This window comes from Lygodium microphyllum, chromosome 21 (genome assembly GCF_053477565.2).
Source record: "Lygodium microphyllum isolate KBCC chromosome 21, Lygodium_microphyllum_v1.1.10, whole genome shotgun sequence".
NCBI classification, from domain to species: Eukaryota; Viridiplantae; Streptophyta; class Polypodiopsida; order Schizaeales; family Lygodiaceae; genus Lygodium; species Lygodium microphyllum.
In genome coordinates, this window is record NC_141155.1 from 67,127,092 (window position 1) to 67,148,250 (window position 21,159).

The 21,159-nt window shown below is 42.6% G+C and overlaps 2 protein-coding genes across 3 annotated transcripts in view; one reads left to right on the plus strand and one right to left on the minus strand.

The window, feature by feature from the left end:
• The first annotated feature begins 200 nt into the window (after positions 1 to 200).
• Positions 201 to 21,159, plus strand: part of LOC148018101 (Pseudouridine synthase family protein) — a 121,254-nt gene continuing 100,295 nt past the window's right edge. For both annotated transcript variants that reach the window (XR_015687608.1, XM_087661118.1), the window contains exons 1-10: positions 201 to 380; positions 16,277 to 16,355; positions 16,434 to 16,641; positions 16,729 to 16,969; positions 17,128 to 17,200; positions 17,298 to 17,354; positions 18,812 to 18,891; positions 18,983 to 19,045; positions 19,172 to 19,259; positions 19,339 to 19,441. Coding sequence is in view for 1 of the 2 variants with exons in the window: in XM_087661118.1 (XP_087517244.1) it covers positions 304 to 380; positions 16,277 to 16,355; positions 16,434 to 16,641; positions 16,729 to 16,969; positions 17,128 to 17,200; positions 17,298 to 17,354; positions 18,812 to 18,891; positions 18,983 to 19,045; positions 19,172 to 19,259; positions 19,339 to 19,441 (1,069 nt within the window). In the remaining variant the exon portion in view is untranslated. The remainder of the gene's footprint in view (positions 381 to 16,276; positions 16,356 to 16,433; positions 16,642 to 16,728; positions 16,970 to 17,127; positions 17,201 to 17,297; positions 17,355 to 18,811; positions 18,892 to 18,982; positions 19,046 to 19,171; positions 19,260 to 19,338; positions 19,442 to 21,159) is intronic.
• On the minus strand, positions 5,376 to 7,301 carry LOC148018102 (uncharacterized). Its single transcript, XM_087662328.1, has 4 exons — positions 6,717 to 7,301; positions 6,206 to 6,572; positions 5,948 to 6,109; positions 5,376 to 5,831 (listed from the first exon to the last, which is right to left on the minus strand). Exons 1-4 carry the CDS (start codon positions 7,010 to 7,012, stop codon positions 5,376 to 5,378), a joined length of 1,281 nt encoding a protein of 426 aa, XP_087518454.1. The 5' UTR covers positions 7,013 to 7,301.

Consider the following 21,159-nt stretch of genomic DNA (forward strand, 5'->3'; position numbering starts at 1 on the left):
TTGGTGCTGCAACAAGGATCACCGAGACGAAGGGAAGGTGCAAAATTGGTCTTGTGCAAATCTATCAACTATAGCACACACATGCTTTGCAATAAAAAGTGCGTGTTGCTTTTGGGGGTCGCTACCCTACAAAGCAAAACCTTAAAAAAGTGAAGCTTGGGGTCATTTAAACCTAATATTTGCAGTTCGTTTGACACTAAACCGTCGCAAAGACACACTCGTATTGTAAAAAACACACGCGCGCGCATACACGCACTCTCTCTCTCTCTCTCTCTCTCTCTCTCGTGCCTGCGTGTGTCCAAAATGGTGGAGGAGGGTGAAGTGGGAATACTCTGTCATGCAAATTCAGCTTCCGGGTTCCGTGGAATCCTAAAACAGAGGTCAGTGCATGCAGAAAAGTCCCCAAAGGAGTTTCTTTAAACACTATAAATCTCCTTTGAACGCTGTGATGATTATCAATAGCAGACAAACGAGAATAGTAGATTAACTCAAAGGAAAGCTGTTCTTGCTCATTGTATAGTGTCTGATGAACTGGGCTCGATCAATGTAGTTTGTATAGGGCATGCTTAGGCTTTCATGTAATGACATAGTAACATAGCTGCTGCAAACACCCGCTTGCTCTCTTGGTCGAAGCTTTATAGTCACACAAGCAATAACTTTTTTAAGGGTTAAGTTATACTCAGTTTCTTAAGATGACAGCCAACTGTCATGATTGAAGATCGTTTTTGCATAATACTGTGATCGCGTCACATTCATGACTGTATATCACCATTATGAGGCTGCATTCTCGTGATGAAAACGATGTGGATGGTCTGCAGATTTTTAAGGGGCTAACTTAGGCAAGTAGGCATTGTCACTAGCATTGCACTCAAATTCTAGGCTATGTTAGGTTATGTAAACCATTGTGGGCCCAAATATATGACTCGCAATTTGCACAATGGGGATCCTAGTTGGTGGAATGCTCTGCAAATTTGGGTTCATATGCTGGCTATAATTTTGAGGATTTGGTAGGTTAAAAGTATTCATTCGCATTTTGGAACATCCTATTGTTAGTTGGAGGTTAACATTGAAGGTGTCAAGGTAATTGTGCACCCATGGATTAGTTGTGTCGGGAGAAATTGCTGAAATACAACCATGTGTAACCAATTTTGAGAATACGCTAATTATCTAAAGAATTAACGAAAGAGGTGCCAGGCTTTGGGGCCAATAGGGGTCATGTGTAGTGTCGTAGCACTCTAGCTCCAATTGTGTGTGGATTTTTCTTGGTGAATTTATTGATTAAGCAAAATTAATTGTTTGTGAAAATGTGGTCTATTGTCCTTTGGGCTTTCGAAGGCCGGATTTACTGGATGACAGAGGAATGCCACCAAAAGTTGGAGAGTATTGAAATCTACAAAACACGATGGTTGCCAATGATCAAGAGGCTACTATAAATAGCATACAACCCAAGAACTGGCCAATTGCATGAAAATATGTATAAAAACCTAGTTGACCAGCATTTAATGTTGGTTGCTTGTACAAAAAAAAAAGAAAATGCTTCCTACTGCCCATGCAAACTTGATCACCAATGTGAATGTAGCCTGTGGGCATTGAAAAAGAAACGCACTATGCTGGCTTTCTAAAAGAGCTAGTGTAACCACACTAAAAGTGATTGAAAAGTGTAATGCTCTAAAATGCATGCTTTATAAAGAGTTGTCTCCTTTGTCAAAATACATGAAATGATAGATAGGTAGAATGTTGGAGCTCCTAATATCCTCGCTTGACTTAGATTGAGGTTCACAGGCAAGAGATGACTATGCATGACACAAATGACTGCTAATATCCCCTTGTGAAAATATCAGGTATGCTCCTATACCATACCAAAATGATTGTTGTAAAAGCAAACTAGAGAGATAGTAGGGTTTGGAAGAGGAAACATAGTGTGTAACAACGGATGCCGAGAGAGAAGAGAAACTCAGAAAACGTAAAAGAAGAAGATGATGATGAATGATGAATCACCGAATCATGCTAAGTGAATCAAGTTGATATAGCGAAACTGAAGCTTTGAATATAATTGCATTGTCTTGTTTGAATCAGGTGGTAGCACTTGTAGGCATAGTCCTTCGATAGTAGGATACTGAAGGTAATGCTGAATGGTGAAGGAAAGGACAACCAATTGTAGAGGGAGCGAAACATAGTTCTTAGGAGGTGTGAGAGATGAAGGATATGCTGAAATCTCTCCGAGATGATGGCTACTATCAAGGTGATTGTTAGGCAGCCAGTTAGTGAAGAAAACACAAGAATATTTGATGAAGATCTCTCCTATAAGTGGCTGTAGAAAATGGGCGATTGTTGGGTGGCCCTTCAAGAGCGAAGAAAACACAAACACGTAGCTATTTGATGTAAGATTGATAAAGAGGGTGTGACTTGCTGTAAATGGCCTGAATTTGTCTACAAATGAAGCCTGATGATGACATCAAGTGAGGAGGTTTTAATGTCGGATGATGTAGGTTGATGAATGCCAAGTGGAGATGGATGCAAAAGTCACGATTTGTAATGTCCTCCTCGCGAGGTGTGAATGGCAATGGAAAGGATGGAGAAAGGAGAGAAGAATATGGAAGAGAGCGAGAGAGCGTCAGGAGGAATGAATGTGTGGGATGAAGAATGAGCGAAGTCAGTGCCATATTTATAGGCACAAATTGTCTCTAGTGGTGCCCATTGAAGTCTCTCGGGTAGCACCCTAGCTCTCCTGGATAGCGCCCCAACACTAAATAGTGATCCAAATAAAGGTTTTTTGGGGCTGCAAATGGAAACCAAAATAGGAATGAAGTAGGGGAAATGTACTGAATGATGTGATTTCTTAACATTCCCTCTTAAACCCAAAAAGCAACAAAAAAGAGGAGTGTGAGAGAGAAGATCATCAACCTAGGGATCCCAATGTTCCACATGTAAAGTAACATGTAGTGAAGATCAATAGACAAGATGAGCTGATAGAACATGAAACTGAACCTCGGGAGAGAAGCCACAAGATCCGTTATTCCATGGTGGAAGGTATATGTAGTTCTAGCCATCAAGGCATGGTTGAAACATCCAAAGCCCTAAACTAGGAAGAACTTGTAAATCTTGGGAGTAAATGGTAAAAAGAGAATGAGTAAATAGATGAGGAAATGGGTGATATGGCATAGAGATGTCAATCACCTCAACAAGGTAAAGGTTGTCGACAAGCTGTTGAGCGAAAACATGTATTACTTGTTGATTAGCCTCTTAAACAACCCCAAAACACACTAAAAAATACTCTTTTAGAGTGAAACTCTAAATCGGGGAGTGGTTCGAGAGAGTTCAGTGGAAATCCTTAAACGGGGAGCGGTTCAAGAGAGTTCAGTGGAAACCCTAATATTTGGGGCGCCCTTCCACATCTATAGGTAGACAGACTGTCCCCATTCAACCTTATTCCGTCTATGCAGGTTTCTCACTCCACATGTAGATTTCAGCCATCAGCCTCCTCCCACGTGGCTGTCCAACCCTTGAGACTGTTGCCACTCCATCCGTGTTTGCTTTTGCTCTCGGCGCCTTCATCCATACTGACGTCAGCTGTTGGCGACATCATCATTTGCTGCGATCTAATCATCCAGTCATCGCCAGCCACATTATACACTGTTTTAGCCTGTTGTTTACAACAGCCTGTGCACAATTTCCAGCTTTTGATCGGTGGTACACTGTTGCGTTTACCAGTTTCCAGCCTCCAGATTGCTGCGTTTTGGTGACCAGCCTGCTGCCATTCACTATTCAGCACTCCTACACTTCGACTAGTGGTCACTGACTTGGGATCCGTTTTCAGTGGACGTTACACTCCGACATTGCTCTGCCCTTGAGCACAATGTACACTCTTACATTCATTTACATCATTCATTCACTTCAGAGTTGTGTTCTCTCTTTCCCTTCTTCTGTTTACCCAACTAGATCCCGATGACCAACAAGGTATGGAAAGTCAAAAGATTGAATTATTTTTAAAAGCTGCAGATTGAGTTTTGAGTTTTGCGTTTAGGGTTTGAGTTTTGAGTTTTTGAGTTTTGCGTTAGGGTTTGAGTTTTGCCCTCTGTATCTGTGTCTGTCTCTTTGTGTTTCTATCGTGGTCGTACACACTGTGTGTCCTCAGTGCAAACCCTAGCAGTTTTCTTCACATGGTATCAGAGCCGATGCTCTTGTAAAGAGTATTCTGGGGATATTGTGGAGAGCTAGTCTTTATGCGAGGTATACAATACAACTCGTAACCGAATCACAATGTCCCAGACACCTTCTTCTCCAGTTTCTATGATGTCTTATCAGGCTTTTCCATCATTGGAGGCCTTGAGACGGCATTATGGACTCGGTGAGGAGGACGACACTCCACCTTTACCAGATTTCACTAAAATGACAGAGGAGGACTTTGAGGAGTACTATCGCAACAAGTACGGTGATATTTACACCCCTCCTACCAGTTTCGCTACCACATTCGGACTGGTTGGTGAGGCTGGCTATCTCTCCGATCATGGAGGACATATGGCATTCGGAACGTTTGGCGATCCATCTTCATCATCTCAGCCAGGTCCAATGTCAGGTTTGTACAATTCTTTTGTATTGTATGAATTAAAGCCCTCGCTTGTTTCTTCTTTTGAGGTACAGGATCCGGATGGCGTTGCGTATGTGAACTTCAATAGAGGGGACTCACGAAGCAGACGAAATTCAGGTATATCTACAGCTTCTGTTTCATTTGAGCATATCACACGTACTTCTCACTTCCCTCCCATCCTACCCTCTTCTACATCACACCTTGATCACCTCTCATAATCTTTCCAAAACCTTGGATTACACTCCACATCTGCTTCACACACCCTAGGGGTTGGATCTTCCATCTCCGCTCCTAGCACCTTTTCCTTCTCCACCCCATTCTCTACCTCTTTGCACCATGGTACTTCGTTAGGGGGAATGCCATCCTTTAACACAGTGCCTTTCACCTTTCAGCAAGGGAGCACACCCATAACTCCTGGGTCGACTGTGATGGGCATGGTTGTCATGTTTGATGGCGTCCGATAAGTACAGTCCGATGGTAGTACGGTACTAATTGGACTTATAAATCTTGGACCTACGTGCGATGTTACTTCCAATGAAATAGAAAATATATATAAGTCTATGCTTAATGTTTGGACTTACAAGTTAAAACATAAACTTAGAGATTCAAGCCAAAAGTGCACAAAAGAGTTGAAACAAGACTTGAGAGTGTACTATGTAAAATGAATAATGAAACCAACAACTTTATTATGAGCCAGATGTGCAATCTCATACGAAATGTGTACAAAAACGGATTGAGATAAAAGCCATCATCCATGGCTCAATCGGAATTAAGATACGTGATTACTCTAGGTGTTCATATCACTCTCGGCATCGAAGGTGGAAGCATCCTCGTCACCGCTTGAGGAGCCATCACCCTCCTCAACAAAATCACCCTCAGTAATGACATTGCTCTCGTCATCATACTCGGGCTCTCTAAGCTCTAGGTGAGAGGCAGTGATAGGTATGTCCTCTTGGGCCGAACTAGGAGTACTTCTCGAGCCACTCTCACGCATCGTGTAGCATCTAAGGGCCCCACAAGCATCATGGGCACCCAATGTGGATGCCGAAGTAGAAGTTCCATTGCTACCGGCGCGAGGGTGGATAACAACACGGACACGCCGTGCACGAGTGCGAGAGACCCGTCGGTCTATCTCCTCGAGCTCCAAGTAAAGCTCCCTAAAGATTTGCTCCTCCTCCAAGTCTCTCTCGTGAGTCACACTTTTAAGTGTACTAGCAGAGAGCTTGAGTGAATCCACATTTATCTATACATTTAAAGAATGAAGAACTTAGATTAAACAAGTGAAAATTCTTTAAATATATTTCATAATCTATGAATAAAGTTATGAACTAAAAAGTATAAAAATTAGATATACAATACCTGTCTTGCCATAGACATCTCATGCATATTGTGTAGCATGCGTAAATTGGAGCGACAATAAATTAGTCGCTCCAATTGTCGTGTGCTAAGCTTGTTACGAATTTTGGTGTGCACGAGGGAATAGGCGGACCAATTTCTCTCACATGCACTCGACGAACAATCCTAAACCATGTGAAGAAAAAGTAAGTTTAAATGTTAAGTTTGCAAGTTGTAAGTTATAACTAGAATTAAATGAAAAAAAAGAAGAGATTTTCAAACCTGTGCAAGAATGCGTAAGGCCACTCTTTGGAGGTGAGGCAATTGATAGCCAAATGACTTCCACCAAAAAAAGGGCTTCACCAACGATTCCCGCTTCCAACAAAAGGTAGATGCAAAAGCGGTGCCCCTTTGATCGCTATAATTAATGAGCTCCTGGAGGAAGGCACCATGGTGCTCTTTCGCCAAAGCCTTTGGAAGAAGGGCATCACGATCGGCAAGGACATTGGTATCCATGAAGAGAGAGGGTTTTTTAAAGGCGGGATGTAAGAGTGCCGCAAACCCATGTATGGGTCGCTTCATCCATTCCCATCTTTTCTTCGTCAAAAAGAGAATGTCATCTCTTTTAGGGGTGGTATTCAAGATATCGCTACAGTAGGTGTAAGATGATAGAGATTTAGAGGGAGACTTAGAGGTGAAATTTGAAAAGAAAGTGTGAGATAATATGAAATATAGATTCTAAAACTAAAAAGAAGCATGAATCATTAAAAATAAATAAAAATCAAAACAATACCATGAAGAAGAGGCCTCCCCATTCAAGATGGTCAATGATTGTATCTTCTCCATCGCATCTGCCATAAGATGATAGAGGAGGCCAATAGTAGCCCCCTCCATGTCCGTCATGCGAAGCACCTTGTAGATGGGAGTGACGGCAATGATAATGCCCCTCACATCCATCGAAAATTCCTCCTTTAAGCAAAGCCTTTGAACGGCCTTTGCTTCCACTTGGCTTGATGTGGACTCCCCTTCAAGCCATTCCTTAAACTCATTTGATACAATTGTTTTTTTTAAGCTTGTTGCGAACGTCATAGAGATAATCGAGGAGAAGCCACATGGCTGCAAACCGAGTCTTCGAGGGCTTCTTCAACTCCAAGTCCAAGTATGAGCGATATATCGCAAGAACTCGGACCTTGGAGTTGACAAAGCCAACGATTGTGCAAGCATCGTTGACAATCCTCGCTACCCACTCTAACTTGCGTATATCTACCATAAGAAAATCTAGACAATGTGTAGCACATGGTGTCCATACTATGGATGGAAACTCGGCCTCAAGTTTTCGCCCCATAGATGCACAATTCGAGGCGTTGTCCGTGACAACTTGCACCACATTTTGTGGCCCAATCTACAAGATTATACACGATGAAATTAGAATAAATTTGGGAGGTTAAAAGAAAAGATTAGAAAATAATGGATTTAGAAGCATTACCTCAATGATGGCTTGCCGTATGTGTTGATACATGAACGAGCCTGTGGTTCTTCTTCCCCTTGTACCTGCATCCACCGCTCGTAGGAAGTATGTGCCAAGTGGACAAGAGACGAGGATGTTGATGATCCCCCTTTTTTTGCGGTCACTCCATCCATTGGATAGGATAGAGCATCCATACTTCGCCCAACCGGCACGCACAGGCTCAAGGGACTTATCAATCCTCTCTCTCTCCTCATCGAGTTTCTTAGTACGCATGTCATTGTATGTGACATTGTACCATCCCTCGCATGGACGAATGGCGGCAATGGCTTTCACCATCCGCTTCCATCAATCCATTTGAGAATATGGACAGAGAGATTGCACTCAATTATGGTGCGTGCAATCTCTATTTCCGCTTGCCTTTGCCTCTCCTTGAGAAAGGAGAGAGGACCGGAAACTTGCCCCGTTGCTTGGGCAAGAGTGGCTTGTCTCTTGGGCATAGGTGCACCACTCGAATGACTTTTTCTAGATGGGATAGAAGAGGCCCCTCCAACGGAGGAAACTGAGACAGTTGGAGAGGGATCGTCTTCCGTAGCCGAGACCTCATGATCGGGAGAGATTACCTCTTTACTTGCCCTTGAAAGGCCTTTGCATCGCTTCAATGGCAAGTATTTTCGACGACAATCTTCATAGACATTGTCGGGAATATCGGGACATGGTGTGACTTCCCCTCCTAATTTGCAAAGGTGGATGAAAAGGCGAGTGACGGATGAGATTTGGAGCTTTGGGCGATACTTGCATTTCCACTTGCAAGTGTTGGATTTCTCCTTCACTCGTTCGAAGTAGGCACAATGCAAGCGAAAAGCCTCATGGAGAGGGGGTGCCATTGACGATGTATAGAGAGAGCCTAGAGGGTCACAGGTGGAGGGTGAGATGATTAAAGAAAGGAGCGGAAAGAGTAGAGAGCTTGAGGGAGTAGAGAGAGGCTATAGCTTGATGAAGGAGGAGGTTGGAACTTGGAAGGGTTGAGAGGTTAAGGGAGAACTCAAGGAGAGAGCTTGAGAGAGTAGGAAGGATGGAGAGCTTGAAAGCAGTAGGAGGGTTGGAGAACTTGAAAGGATGAATGAGATGGTGGGGAAGGGGAGATTTTATAGAAAGGGAAAGTGCTTTGGAGTTTAGGGTTGGCCCTTGGGGGAGAGAGAGAGATAGAGAGAGAGAGAGAGAGAGAGAGAGAGAGAGAGAGAGAGAATCTATTACGAAAAAAAAAAGAGAGAGAGAGAATCTTTAATCTTTTCTCTTGAGTCTTTGTGAGAAAGAAAGAAAGAAAAGAAAGGTAAGAAAGAAAAGAAAGAAAAGAAAAAGAAAGGTAAGAAAGAAAAGAAACGTAAGAAAGAAAAAAGAAAAGAAAGGTATGAAGAAAAGAAAAACGGGCCTGGGCCCTGGCCGCTTGAAAACAGTAAAAAAAGTGACCGTTGGACAAAGGGTGCACGTCGGCTGCCCAATGGCCTACCAAGCCCTACAAAGGCGGATGGAACCACATCAGACTTTTTTTTTTCATTTAATAAGTGAGGTAAATTTTGATGGGATGCGACCAATGAAGTAATAGTGACCCAGAAGACGGGAGTAGGGAGGGTACACCCAATACATCACAAAACAGTACAAACTAACCCATCCAAGCAGGGTGTCAATGACGAGGGAACATAGGTGATGAGGTATCCATGTGATGAAGGAGGATGGTGGAGTGGTAACAACAACCGCCCATGGAAACAGCTTAGGATCTGCTCAAGTGGTGCTCTGCACAATGAGATGAAAAGTATGCTACATGCTGAAGAATGCTCATACAGCAAGTGCTACTTGGACAGTGTCTCTCGTGGAAAAATTGTTCACTTGCCTAAGCGCCCTAGTTCTCAGTTTTCAGATGATGGTAATAGGAGTCGTCTTTTGTCTTGTTTTCTTCTACTGCTTTGTGGGACAGAGAGTTTGCGGGTCAATTCTAGTGTGTGGATATGAGTGAAAGACAGTAGAGGGATGTTCTTCTTCACGATGAGAGTGATGTTTGTTAGTTGTTGAGTGAGGCTCCCCGTCAATAGAGAGAATGGAAGTGAAAAGTCTCTACATTTGAAACTGGGTGTGGAGCAGGGAATATGTGTTATGGGCAAATGTTCAATGCATGGGTTCGAGTTAGTGGAAAACTGAAAGGACTTGCAGAAGCTCCCACAACTCTTCATCAATTCAAGATGGGGTGACTACTTGGATTCCCTTGGTAAGATAACCATCGCCGTTGTAGTCTTGGTAGGCCACTGGGCATCTGACGTGCACCCTTTGTCCGATGCCCTGGTTGCTTTGGGGTGGGACGCCTTGGGGTTACTACACATCACAATGGCTGGCCTAACCTTTCAGCTCCGTTTTGGACCTGAGAGGGGGTGTTGAGCTAAAACATGCATTACTTGCTGATTAGCCTCTTAAACAGCCCCAAAACACACCAAAAAATGCTCTTTTAGAGTAAAACCCTAAAACGGGGAGCGGTTCGAGAGAGTTCAGTGAAAACCCTAATTTTTGGGGCGCTCTTCCATATCTATAAATAGGCAAGCTGCCCCCATTTAGCCTTATTCTGTCTGTGCAAGTTTCTGACTCCGCGTGCTGATTTCAGCCATCAGCCTCCTCCCATGTGGTTGTCTAGCCCTTGAGACTATTGCTACTCCATCCGTGTTTGCTCCTGCTCCTGGCGCCTTCATCCATGTTGACGTCAGCTGCTGGCGACATCATCATTTGCTGCGATCTGATCATCCAGTCATCGCCAGCCGCATCATACACTGTTTCAGCCTGCTGTTTACAGCAGAATGTGCACAATTTCCAGCCTTTGATCGGTGGTACACTGCTGCGTTTACCAGTTTCTAGCCTCCAGACTGCTGCGTTTTGGTGACCAGGCTGCTGCCATTCACTATTCAGCACTCCTACACTCCGACTGGTGGTCACAGACTTGGGATCCGTCTCCAGTGGACGTCACACTTTGACATTGCTCTACCCTTGAGTACACTGTACACTCTTACATTCATTTGCAGCATTCATTCACTTCAGAGTTGTGTTCTCTCTTTCCCTTCTCCTGCTTGTATTTGAGTTTCTGTGTTTGAGTTTTGAGTTTTGCGTTTAGGGTTTGAGTTTTGAGTTTTCGAGTTTTGTGTTTAGGGTTTGAGTTTTGCCCTCTGTGTGTGTGTCTGTCTCTGTGTTTCTATCGTGGTTGTACACTTTGTGTGTCCTGAGTGCAAACCCTAGCAGTTTTCTTCACACAATGTGTGTGAAGGACCGTAGGATGAGAAAGGATCTCCTCTGAAGTCGTAGGAATGGGATTCCCCTACGAAGAGAGATAGGGAATCAAAGAAACTCATGGATGACGGCCTCGAAAACATCTAAAGACGAAGGGAATGCCGCCGACAGTGTTGAAGAAGGTATTTGGGGGCTCCATTGGAATAGAGGTTGGGGAGCCCCCAGAGGTGGCCTCTCGAACTTGAGTAGAAGAGGTAGTGGAGGGATATTTGTATTGGAATTGGTGTTTGGGGAGCAAGACAAGGGAGGTGAGGAAATGGATAGCTCCTGAGGAGCTAGGAGTGCACAAGAAAATACTTGTAAGGAATCTGCACTATGAAGGCAGCAAAACGTAGTCCTTCGGCAGTAGGATATCGAAGGTAATGCTAAATGGTGAAGGAAAGGACAGTTGGTTGTAAAGGGAGTGAAATTTGGTCCTCAGAGTTGTTAGGGATGAAGGATATGCTGAAATCTTAGGATATCGAAGGTAATGCTAAATAGTGAGGAAAGGACACTTGGTTGTAAAGGGAGTGAAATTTAGTCCTCAGAGTTGTCAGGGATGAATGATATGCTGAAATCTTTCTTGTAAGTGGCTACAGATAGGTGGCTGTTGGGTAGCCCTTCAGGAGTGAATAAAGTATAAATGTAGGTATTTGATGTAGGGTTGATAAAGAGGGTGTAACTTGCTGTAAATGGCTTGAATTTGTTGCAAACAAAGCCTGATGATCACATCAAGCAAGAAGGGCTGACACCAGATGATGTAGGTTGCAAATGCCAAGTGGAGATGGATGCAAAAGCCACAAACTGTAATATTCTCCTCATGGGGTGTGAATGGCAATGGAAAGGATGGAGAAAGGAGGGAAGAATATGGAAGAGAGTATCAAAGTGTCAAAAGGAATGAATTTGTGGGATGAAGAATGAGCGAAGTCAGTGACATATTTACAGGCATAGACTTGAATGGTGCCGACTGAAGTCTTTTGGTTTGCGCCTCGGTCCTCTCGGGTAGCATCCCGACACTAAATAATGATCCAAATAAAGCCTTTTTGGGGCTGCAAATGGAAACCAAAATAGGAATGAAGTAGGGGAAATGTATTGACAAATTGGTTTCTCAACACCCCTCTCAAATCTTGGATGTGGTTAAAGGCCAAAGAATAAGGAATGGAGTCGAGGATGGCAAAAGGAGTGCTAAAGTCCATTGATGTAGTCTGCTGATGAAAAAATTTCTCATGATCTTGGGAATCCCCCTTTGAAACAAAAGGGGTGAGGAAATCCACAGTCGCATCACTAATATCATTTCCCTTTGAAAGGGATGGGTGGTACAAGGGAACCATCAGAGGAGATGGTGGGGAATGGGATGGAACCTGTGGGATGGGTGGTACATAAATGGAAATAGGCATGGCAATAGACAATTGTCTAGGAGGACCCTTTAAATGGAAGGGGAATGGAGCTTGTATAGCCCCCTCTCATGCCGACTTGTTACTAGAATGACTCGAAGACAACTTGGGTACCGAGTGTAGTAAGGCCATATATTGAGAGAAGTGGGAAGCCCAAATCTGAAACATGTAGGATTTCTGAAACAAAGGTCGAATGATAGTCATGCAATATTGAGAGAAGTGGGAAGCCCAAATCTGAAACATGTAGGATTTCTGAAACGAAGGTCGAATGATAGTCATGCAATAGTAACAAAGTGCCAAAATCACTAATAGGTTCCAAAGAAATGTCACCAATAGTGAGTATACCCTTTGATGAAGGGAGATCTTGCAACAAATCTTCTTGAGGAGTTGTATGACTCGAAGCATTGTTGTCAATGAGCCAAGGTTTCTCTGAAAACAAGATAGCCAAAGAAGGCGGCTCCTCCAAGCTCCATCTCATGGATGTGGAGGAACACATACTCACAAGTAACAACTGGAGTAGAGTTAAAGGAGGGGTCAGATGATGTAGCTCCATTCTTTGCTCTCGGACAAAGATGAGGGTATCTGTTCCAATATTTCTCCTTGGGATGGGTGCCCTTTCCACAATATGGGCATTTAGGCTTCTCTCAATTTGTGCTAGAGTTTGAAGAAGTCTTTGAGTGCTTAACGTGCTTCTTCTTCTTGTTCTTGGCCTTCTTATTGTCCTTCTTGTTCCCCCTTCCGAAATTGTAGTAAAAGCTTTAGTAGAGCCGGATCCACTAGCTCCAATCTCCTTGAGTCGCTCTATGTGCTCCAAAACAAATGGGGCTAACTTCTCCCACAAAATAGTGTCTTGGACTCTGGAGGTGAGTAAACTGGTTTAGAACACATCAAACTTCGGAGATGGGAGATGAGTAATGAGAATCATCACCATCTTTTTGGATGATATCATCCTCCCAAGGGATGTAAGCTCACCCTGCAATTCCTCCATCTTGTTGACGTGATCCTTCATAGAAGAACAATCGACAAAAACAGAAAGCATTTAGAGCTTCTTCTTTATGGTAATATGGTGGGCAAAGGTCTTTAGTTGGTAGAGAGACGATAACTTTGTCCAAACCTCAGCTGGAAACTGACATTTGCACGCATGTACAAGGACAAAATCTTGCAAATTCATAAAGAGAAAAGATTGGGCTCTAGAATTGAGCCGATCCCAAAGAGTAGCTTGGTTTATAGTAGAACTAGTGCAGGGATCCTCCACTAGATGGGGTACAGGGGTGGTAACAAATGTCCATGGGTTGAAGGTATTTTGTAGGACCGAAGGGAGTAATTTGTGCCATCAAGGTGATCTTGTTTGGCCAATGATGGAAAAACAAATACTTGTACAGATGGTGCCAGAATGGTCATGGAGGGCCCTGCAGTAGGAGCCGTATTAGAGACGGAGAGAAGTAGGGGGGAGGAGTTCTTCTGCACCTGTCACATTAATGATTTCTAGATGATCATGGCTTTGCTCTTCGATCTTCATGTCACTCTTCGCAATGTTCTGATTGGCAGGAATGCCTGTCTTCAAACGAATGGATTGACTTCTCGTTGGTGTAATCATACACATTGAATTGGTAATCCATGGCTCTTCAAGGAAATTTGCAAACACGCTAGTAACTGCCATGTTTTGGTGTGGGACTGAGATGCTTTGCATAGTTCACAGAAGGTTCCAAACAATGCAGAAAATCTGCATTCTTTGCGACAAATCTGCACCAAACAGCAAGTAGAGTGTGGTCACCTCTTCCTAGAACCTCTAAGCCCTCTCTTTTGGCTCTGATATCATGGGAGAGTGCACAATGGAAGAACACGAACATGGAGAGAGAAGGGAAGAGAGAGACTGAAATGAAAGAAGAGAATGGAAGAAGAAAATCTGCACTGAACTCCAAGGGAATGCTGAATACAATGTGGACTGATCAGTCCTTGCACGTAGTCCAAAGCGTCAGTGAAGGTGATGATGGAGAGAAGCACTGGATGATGGAGGAATGCCACCACTGGTCAGAGAGTGCTGAAATCTGCAAAAGACAATTGCTGCTAGTGATGAGGGGCTGCTATAAATAGCACATGGCCCAAGAAGTGGCTGACTGCATCAAAATATTCACAAAAAACTGGCTGAGCAGCATTTAATGCTGGTTGCTTGCACATAGCCTTTGAGCACTGTAAAAGAAATGCATTGTGCTGGTTCACTAAAACAACAGTGTGAACACACTAAAACTGATTGAAAAGTGCAATGCACTGAAATGCATGCTCTAGAAAGAGCTGCCTCCTCTGTCAAAACGCATGAAATGATAGATAGATAGAATGTTAGAGCTCCTAATGTCCCCATCTGACTCAAACTGAGGCTCATAGGCAAGAGATGACTATGCACAACACAAATGACTGCTAACAGCTACACCTATATTCTTGAAGTTCATTGAATAAGTATCAGGTTTAGACATGGCAAGTACCGCTAACTTGAAGTTTTGATGTTATTTGGAGGTTTATATTGTAGAATATGATCATTAGTCATGTAAGTAGTGGATGAATCGGGGTCTTTCTTTGAATACTTCAGTAGGTACTTTCTATCACCCGTGCTTTTTGCTGTGTGTGTAAGAAACGTACATTTCCATTTCTGAAACTTTTGGCTATTGTGGCCCTTGGGAGGTTGGTGGACAAATGTCATAGTTTGATATACTGCCCTGCTAGGATCTTAAATCAGACCCCCCAGAATATGAGAGGGAGAAACAATTTGGCAGAGCACTATGAGGGTAGTCATTGAGAGCATGAGCAGATTCTTCATGGCCCCTTTTGCAGCATAGAGCTTGCAAAGGTTGTAGCTTCCTTGGCCTCATGCAATTGCCCGCATGACGATGGACTGGACACAACCTTCTCCCTGAGTTCTTGGGATCTTGTAAGTGTAAGCTGCCTTGCTTTATTTATTCCTTCATATATTTTGGGCATCATTGGTTATTTGAATTCTTTGCACTTTGTATTCTCTTGTTGGCCTATCTGTTTCTAATGGCTCCCTCAAGCTTGGTATCAGAGGATTTACTGGTGTTTGTTTCATAAGGGTTCATCTTGCAGCCAGCCAGATGGGAATCTCTATTTGTGTTCATCTGATTCCCCTCGTTGCTTCATTATCTTATATGTGAATGGTTTGAACATTACAGGTTCACATATATTCAAGATGGCTGACTCATGGATCAGCTTCATTGCATCTTTGAGATGACAAACTTTCATTAATTACACTATTTCCATGGAATGGAGATTGCTCATGACGAGCATGGGATTTCCCTTTCCCATGCAAAAGTATTGTCAAAAGAGTCTTTCTACATTTACTTTATGATCAGGTGTACCTTTGGTACCACTCCCATGGATCTGACTCTAAGCTTATGCTTGATGATAGTTCAAGTTTGACAGATGCCTCTGAGGTCCAGCAATTGGTCCCTTCTACACCCAGCCAACACCAAGCTGGACATATTTTCCTCTTCAATCCTTGAGTTCCAGGTTTTTGTATATCTCCTCAGCAGTTGACAGTTTCTATGCAATAGAATTGTCAATTTCATGTTTACCAGAATGAAGGTTCTTTTCTTTTGGCTGTAGAATCTGATGCCTTTTACGCATAATCATGACGCTAATGGTAAACCCTTTGTAGCCTTGGCCTTTGCTCTTATCATGCCTTTGGCCTTGGCATTCTTTGAGCTTGTGCCTTAGCCGCCTCATCACAATCCTCTAATGACATTTCAGTTTATCATGTATCCGGTCTAGGGGAGTTTATAACCTCATGGGGTTTTCAACAAATTGAAGCATCTTTTCCTCAAAATAGAGGTCATAATCACCTTGTACTTAGGACCTGTGTTGTGCGCTTCATTGTGGTTTGCTAATAGATGGTAACAGCTGTCCATATCGTGCTTTTAGAGACCTTTGTTTGCTGTGCCTTGACTGCAAACACGTTGAATAGCATCAGCTATTGATAAACTTGGTTTGTCTTACTGCTATTAATTTGATTATGTATATCTTTATGCACATCTGTAGTCCTTGAAACTTTTTTGGTTATTTCTGTTGTGCTTTTAAGAACAAAGCTCTATTCAGCATGTTGTATTTCTGTGTGCTTGAGAGAGCATTGGCTGTACAGTTACTATGTCTTGGACTATCAAAATTTCCATTCTTTTGTGGCAGGTATGCTGACTTCATTGTCAATGAGGTGGACTGTGAGGACAATGTTGTGCATCTAACTTGCTTGGATGCTCCTGAGGAGGTTGTCATGGATCTTTCATATATGGCTCTTATATTTTGTGCGATCCAGGCCAGTTGTGTGAACTAACTTTTTGTTTAGGCTTTGAAAGAACCGGACGAAGCAATAGAAGATCAAGGGTTGAAGCCTTTGGATGTTGAAAAGCACATTGAGGCATTCAAAGCAATCGCAAGAGAAGGAGATGCAGAGTTGTTAAGAGGCCTCTTAATCAAAGTACTTGCAGGAGAAAATGATGAATGTGCTCCGATTGTGCTAGCTCCAGATTCTGATAAATCACATCGAACGGCAAGTCTGTCCTTCATACATGCTTCGACAGACTTCTTTTGTCCCATACTAGGGTATTTCTCTGGATGATTCCTTCATGCTTTGCAGGAAGTACACAATTTTTTCAAGGACACACTGCCCTTCTTGGTTACTGATACCGTTGATGGGCCTGATTCATGGAGTAAATGTGTTCGCATTCGAGTTTTGACTAACAACTCAAATGAAGGAAGGAAAAACGGGAAGAGAACCAGAGATTCTCGAGGAAAGTTGGAACAGAACAAGCGTCAAAAGCACGTTGGCTTTGACAGCAGGGGTGCTGAGAGCTGGCCAAAACATCAAGGAAAATTTCTGCAGTTAAGAAGTTACTTTCATGACAATTTAGTTAGTCTATTTTTTCAGTTATTAATGGTGCGCTACACAAGTTGCAGTAGGTTTGTAGAAGTGATATCCAGAGGCAATCTCTTCTGGTATATCAGTACTTTTCCTTGTTTCAATCAACGTAACTTTTCAGGTTTCACCTTTACAAAGAAAACAAAGATACACAAGATGCCTTGGGTGTGGTGGGGAAAATGCTTGGCATGCAGGTAACAAAACACTAATATTTCTTTCGGCCATGAAAGTTGGCATCTTATATTTGTTTGGGTAGTAGGAACATGTGTTAACTCCAACACAACTTGGCAGCCAAAATCTTTTGGTATTGCTGGAACAAAAGATAAGCGAGCTGTAACAACACAAAGGGTATGGTGCCTTTACCTTCTTTTGGGGCTATTTTGCTGGAACTTGATTTATTGTATCATATGGGATGGAGCAAGCTCAGAGTTTCAGCCTATACTCCATGCTAATATTTGAAAATTGGGAAAATTTGAGTGCTTGTGTTACTTGCTGCATCTTGATCTATTCTGTCACAATCTAGGGAGCTTGGAGCTTGAAGTTTAGTGTTTCAGACTGCACCCTAATTTAGTATTTTATAAGGAAAAGGGAATCCCCAAGAGAAAAGTTGCAGTTGACTGAATGCATATGTTTAAAGGATGAGAGACTGGATGCTGTTACAGACCTTTCCTTTGGTTGGTAATCTTCTGTTTTCTGTAACTCAGGTAAAGACTTAGAGTCAATGACCTACCTGATTGACAGATAGTTAAAAGGGTTGTTTGTGCCATGTCATCATATGGTCTGCTGCGACTGAGTGCTGCTGCTCATTATCCAATTTTCATGTTGCTATATAGCACTCAGCCATGCCATGTGGGGCTCTTGGCACTGGGGTGTTGTAATGTAGATCAATGCTAACCATGTTTTGTGTGGAGAAGAAGAAAGAAGAAGCAAATTTCAGCCCTACTTATCTGCATGTTCAAGTCTCCATTGTGTGTGTGTGCTATTGGTTGCTTCACCTCTCTCTCCTCTTGTTGGTTTACATGTAGTATATATGCTTACATGTTGTCATTGATGTCAATGATATTGATGATGATACCGGTGATAATATAACTCACACAAACTGCATTAGTGTAACATATTGTTGTAACTTCTCAATCCCCTCAACTACACATTGATATTGCGATAAGGGTTTACTCGTTTCTTACTTTGTATCGTTACAATTTGTTCCTTCCCAAGGTTGAAGTCACCATTTACTAGCAACATTATGGAAGTGCTCAGTTTCAAAACAGCGACTTTTAAGTTTTGGGTATTTCTAAAACAGCAACCATTTGAGTACTAGTGGGTGGTTTGCTTTGGGATAGAATGCACATCTTGATTGCTGTTTTCTTCCAATCTCTTTCAAACGTGGTATTTGTTTTGCATAGCTAGTTGGGGCAACAACTGGTATACCAAATTTGGTGTAACTATTTCCTATTTTGTCCTTTAGAAAGTCATTTCATCTGGAGATGATGTTGCTATGAGAGTAATGCATTCACTACAGAATTTTAATGCTCAGAACAAATGGACTTCCAATCATTGAACAAACCGTAGATTTACATGATGTTCTAGGGTAAACTTATGAGATGTAGGATGTCTAATTGGTGCACTTGTCTACAATTTTCAAATTATTAAATTATGCAAAGTTGCTTGTGTGTATCCAATTTGTGAGTTTGGATGGTGGGTATAGTGTGCTAGTAGGGTTTTGTTACCCTCTACTTCAGCGCATTGCATGATTTTTTTGAACAATCTTGTTCTTTCTACTCTTAGTGAGCTTCTGATTTGGACAGGTCACAGCTTTTAAGGTAGCTGCCTCAAAATTAGCAGCATTGAACAAGAAACTTTATGGAATTAAAGTTGGAAACTTCTGGTGAGCTTGATAGACATACGTTGGAAGTGTCCAAGTCTTGGGACAGATCCAAGTTCTTCCTTTTGACCATTGATTAGCCTTGCACATGCAGTTATGTTGATAGAGGTCTTGTGCTTGGACAACTTTCGGGAAACAGATTTACTGTAACCTTACGGTATATTGAGTGTACCATTAGCTTTTAGAATCTTCACATCACATCAATATACTGGTTTCTATCACATGTACTCTCTCTTTGGTTATGTTCCCCAGTCATGGCCTAAAAGTAAGTTGCCTTTCTTAGTGGTGTTGTAGCAGATAGTGAAGGGACCATCAATGAAGCTGCGAATGCACTTGGGAAAAGTGGTTTCATCAACTATTTTGGCTTGCAGGTATTTGAATATTTTTGTGGCTGCGTAAATAACGATTTTACCAAAACTTCTCTTTAGCTAAAATGACATTCTTGTCCAGCGATTTGGAACAAGCTCAGTGCCTACCTATACAGTTGGAGCTGCCTTGCTCAGGGGAGAATGGGAGGCAGCTGTAAACTTGATTATGAAACCTCGAGATGGAGATATCCTTTTGTCTGGAATTTAGAGGGGAGACTTGTATGTTAGTTGTACTGAAATGTGGAACAGCATCAGCATTTTGCAAGGGAGGTTTACATGTCAGTTGTAGGGAATTCAGCATGGAATCTTGTATGTTAGTTGTACTGAATTATGTGACTTTGTGGTTGGCATTGTATTTTTCGTTTAATTTGGATCCTTTCAATATAATAAGTCATTGGCATGGTATGCACATAAATGTACATGTGAATGCACATATGAAACACATGTATGAGGAATGTGTAAACCCTTGTGTGTGCATGCATACATATCAATCTTTTATGTCTCTTTGGCGGTTGTGTAGGAATAAAATGCTCATAAAATGATCCTGCTTAATGTGCGGATCTGGTTTTACACACTCATAAATGTTATTACTCGAATGACTTTGGGTTACATTGATGATGAAGGCTGCAAGAGTTGGCACTACTGCTGGTACCTTTGTTTCTTTGTCTGGTGCTGTGTAGTGATTTGCTGATGGTCCACTGGCTATTGCAGACCTGACATGAGGGAGTGTGTCAAATATTCTTGAGCTAGTGCTTGGAGACCGTTAAGTCTTGCTTGAAGGGCTTTGTAGATGTGCTAGTTGCGTTTTGTTTTTTTTGTGGGGTGGGGTGGGGTGAAGAAATACCCTAACGCAGAAGCATAAATGAAAGCTTGTGACAAAGCATAAACTCAATAGAACATAGTCAGGTTTAGGGTAATTGAGAGACAATGAATGCAGTGAAAATCTGAATGAATGAATAAATATAATATGGGTGCTCATGCAGTAAACAATGTGTGCAGGGAATGAAAATTGTACCCTGAACTCACTTGTCTCGAGGACCGAGGCAGAGGTAATGAGCTGGAGAGTGTGTCGAACTCCTGACGGATCCCGAAATGCAGCAAGGCAGCCCTAGATGTCGGACAGCAGCAAAGGCAGCAAAGAATGATGCTGTCGGACAGGTAGAAGAGAGAGAAAACTGCCAAACGCAGCCTCTAGATGGTGTAGGACTGCTAGGCGGCAGCAGCAACAGCAAAACGCAGCTCAGAAGAGGATGGTGACAGCCTGGCAGAAGCTGGGAGCAGCAAACATAGCCTTTGGGGAGTTGTGGACAGCAGGGTGGTAGCTGGCTGCAGCAAACACAGCAGTGGGACAGGTCGCCTGGTTGTTCGTAGCAGATGGAGGGTGCAGGCGTGGAGAAGACTGGAAATAGGCATTGGAAGGGTGTAGACAATGTCGGGCAGCTTCGGCTGAGATGTTCTCCACAAACGGGGTGTGGGTAGTGAAGCTAGAGGGCCTGAAACCTACAAAAACGAGATTAGGGCTGAATGGAGGGTAGCCTATTTATAGAAAGTTTTAGGACCTCGATCCTCTCCCCATTTTAATATGTCGAATTGCTCCCCTAAAATGGGGTTTTCATTAATTGAGCAATTTTGGGGCTGTTTAAGAGGCTAATTCAGCATGTAATGCATATTTTAGCTCAATATCCCCTCTTAGGCCCAAAAACAAAACTAGAAAGGAAGGCCAACCCAAAGTTTTGTGTGCTTCTGTTTTTACCCCAAGGCATCCCCCCCAAAGCAACTAGGGCATCGAACAAAGGATGCACGTTAGTTGTTGCTATGGGGACGTGAAATTTTTGAGATGCTTTGCTCTTGCTAGTAACATTTGATTAATTTAATAATCAAATGTGCAATGTAGTAAGGCACA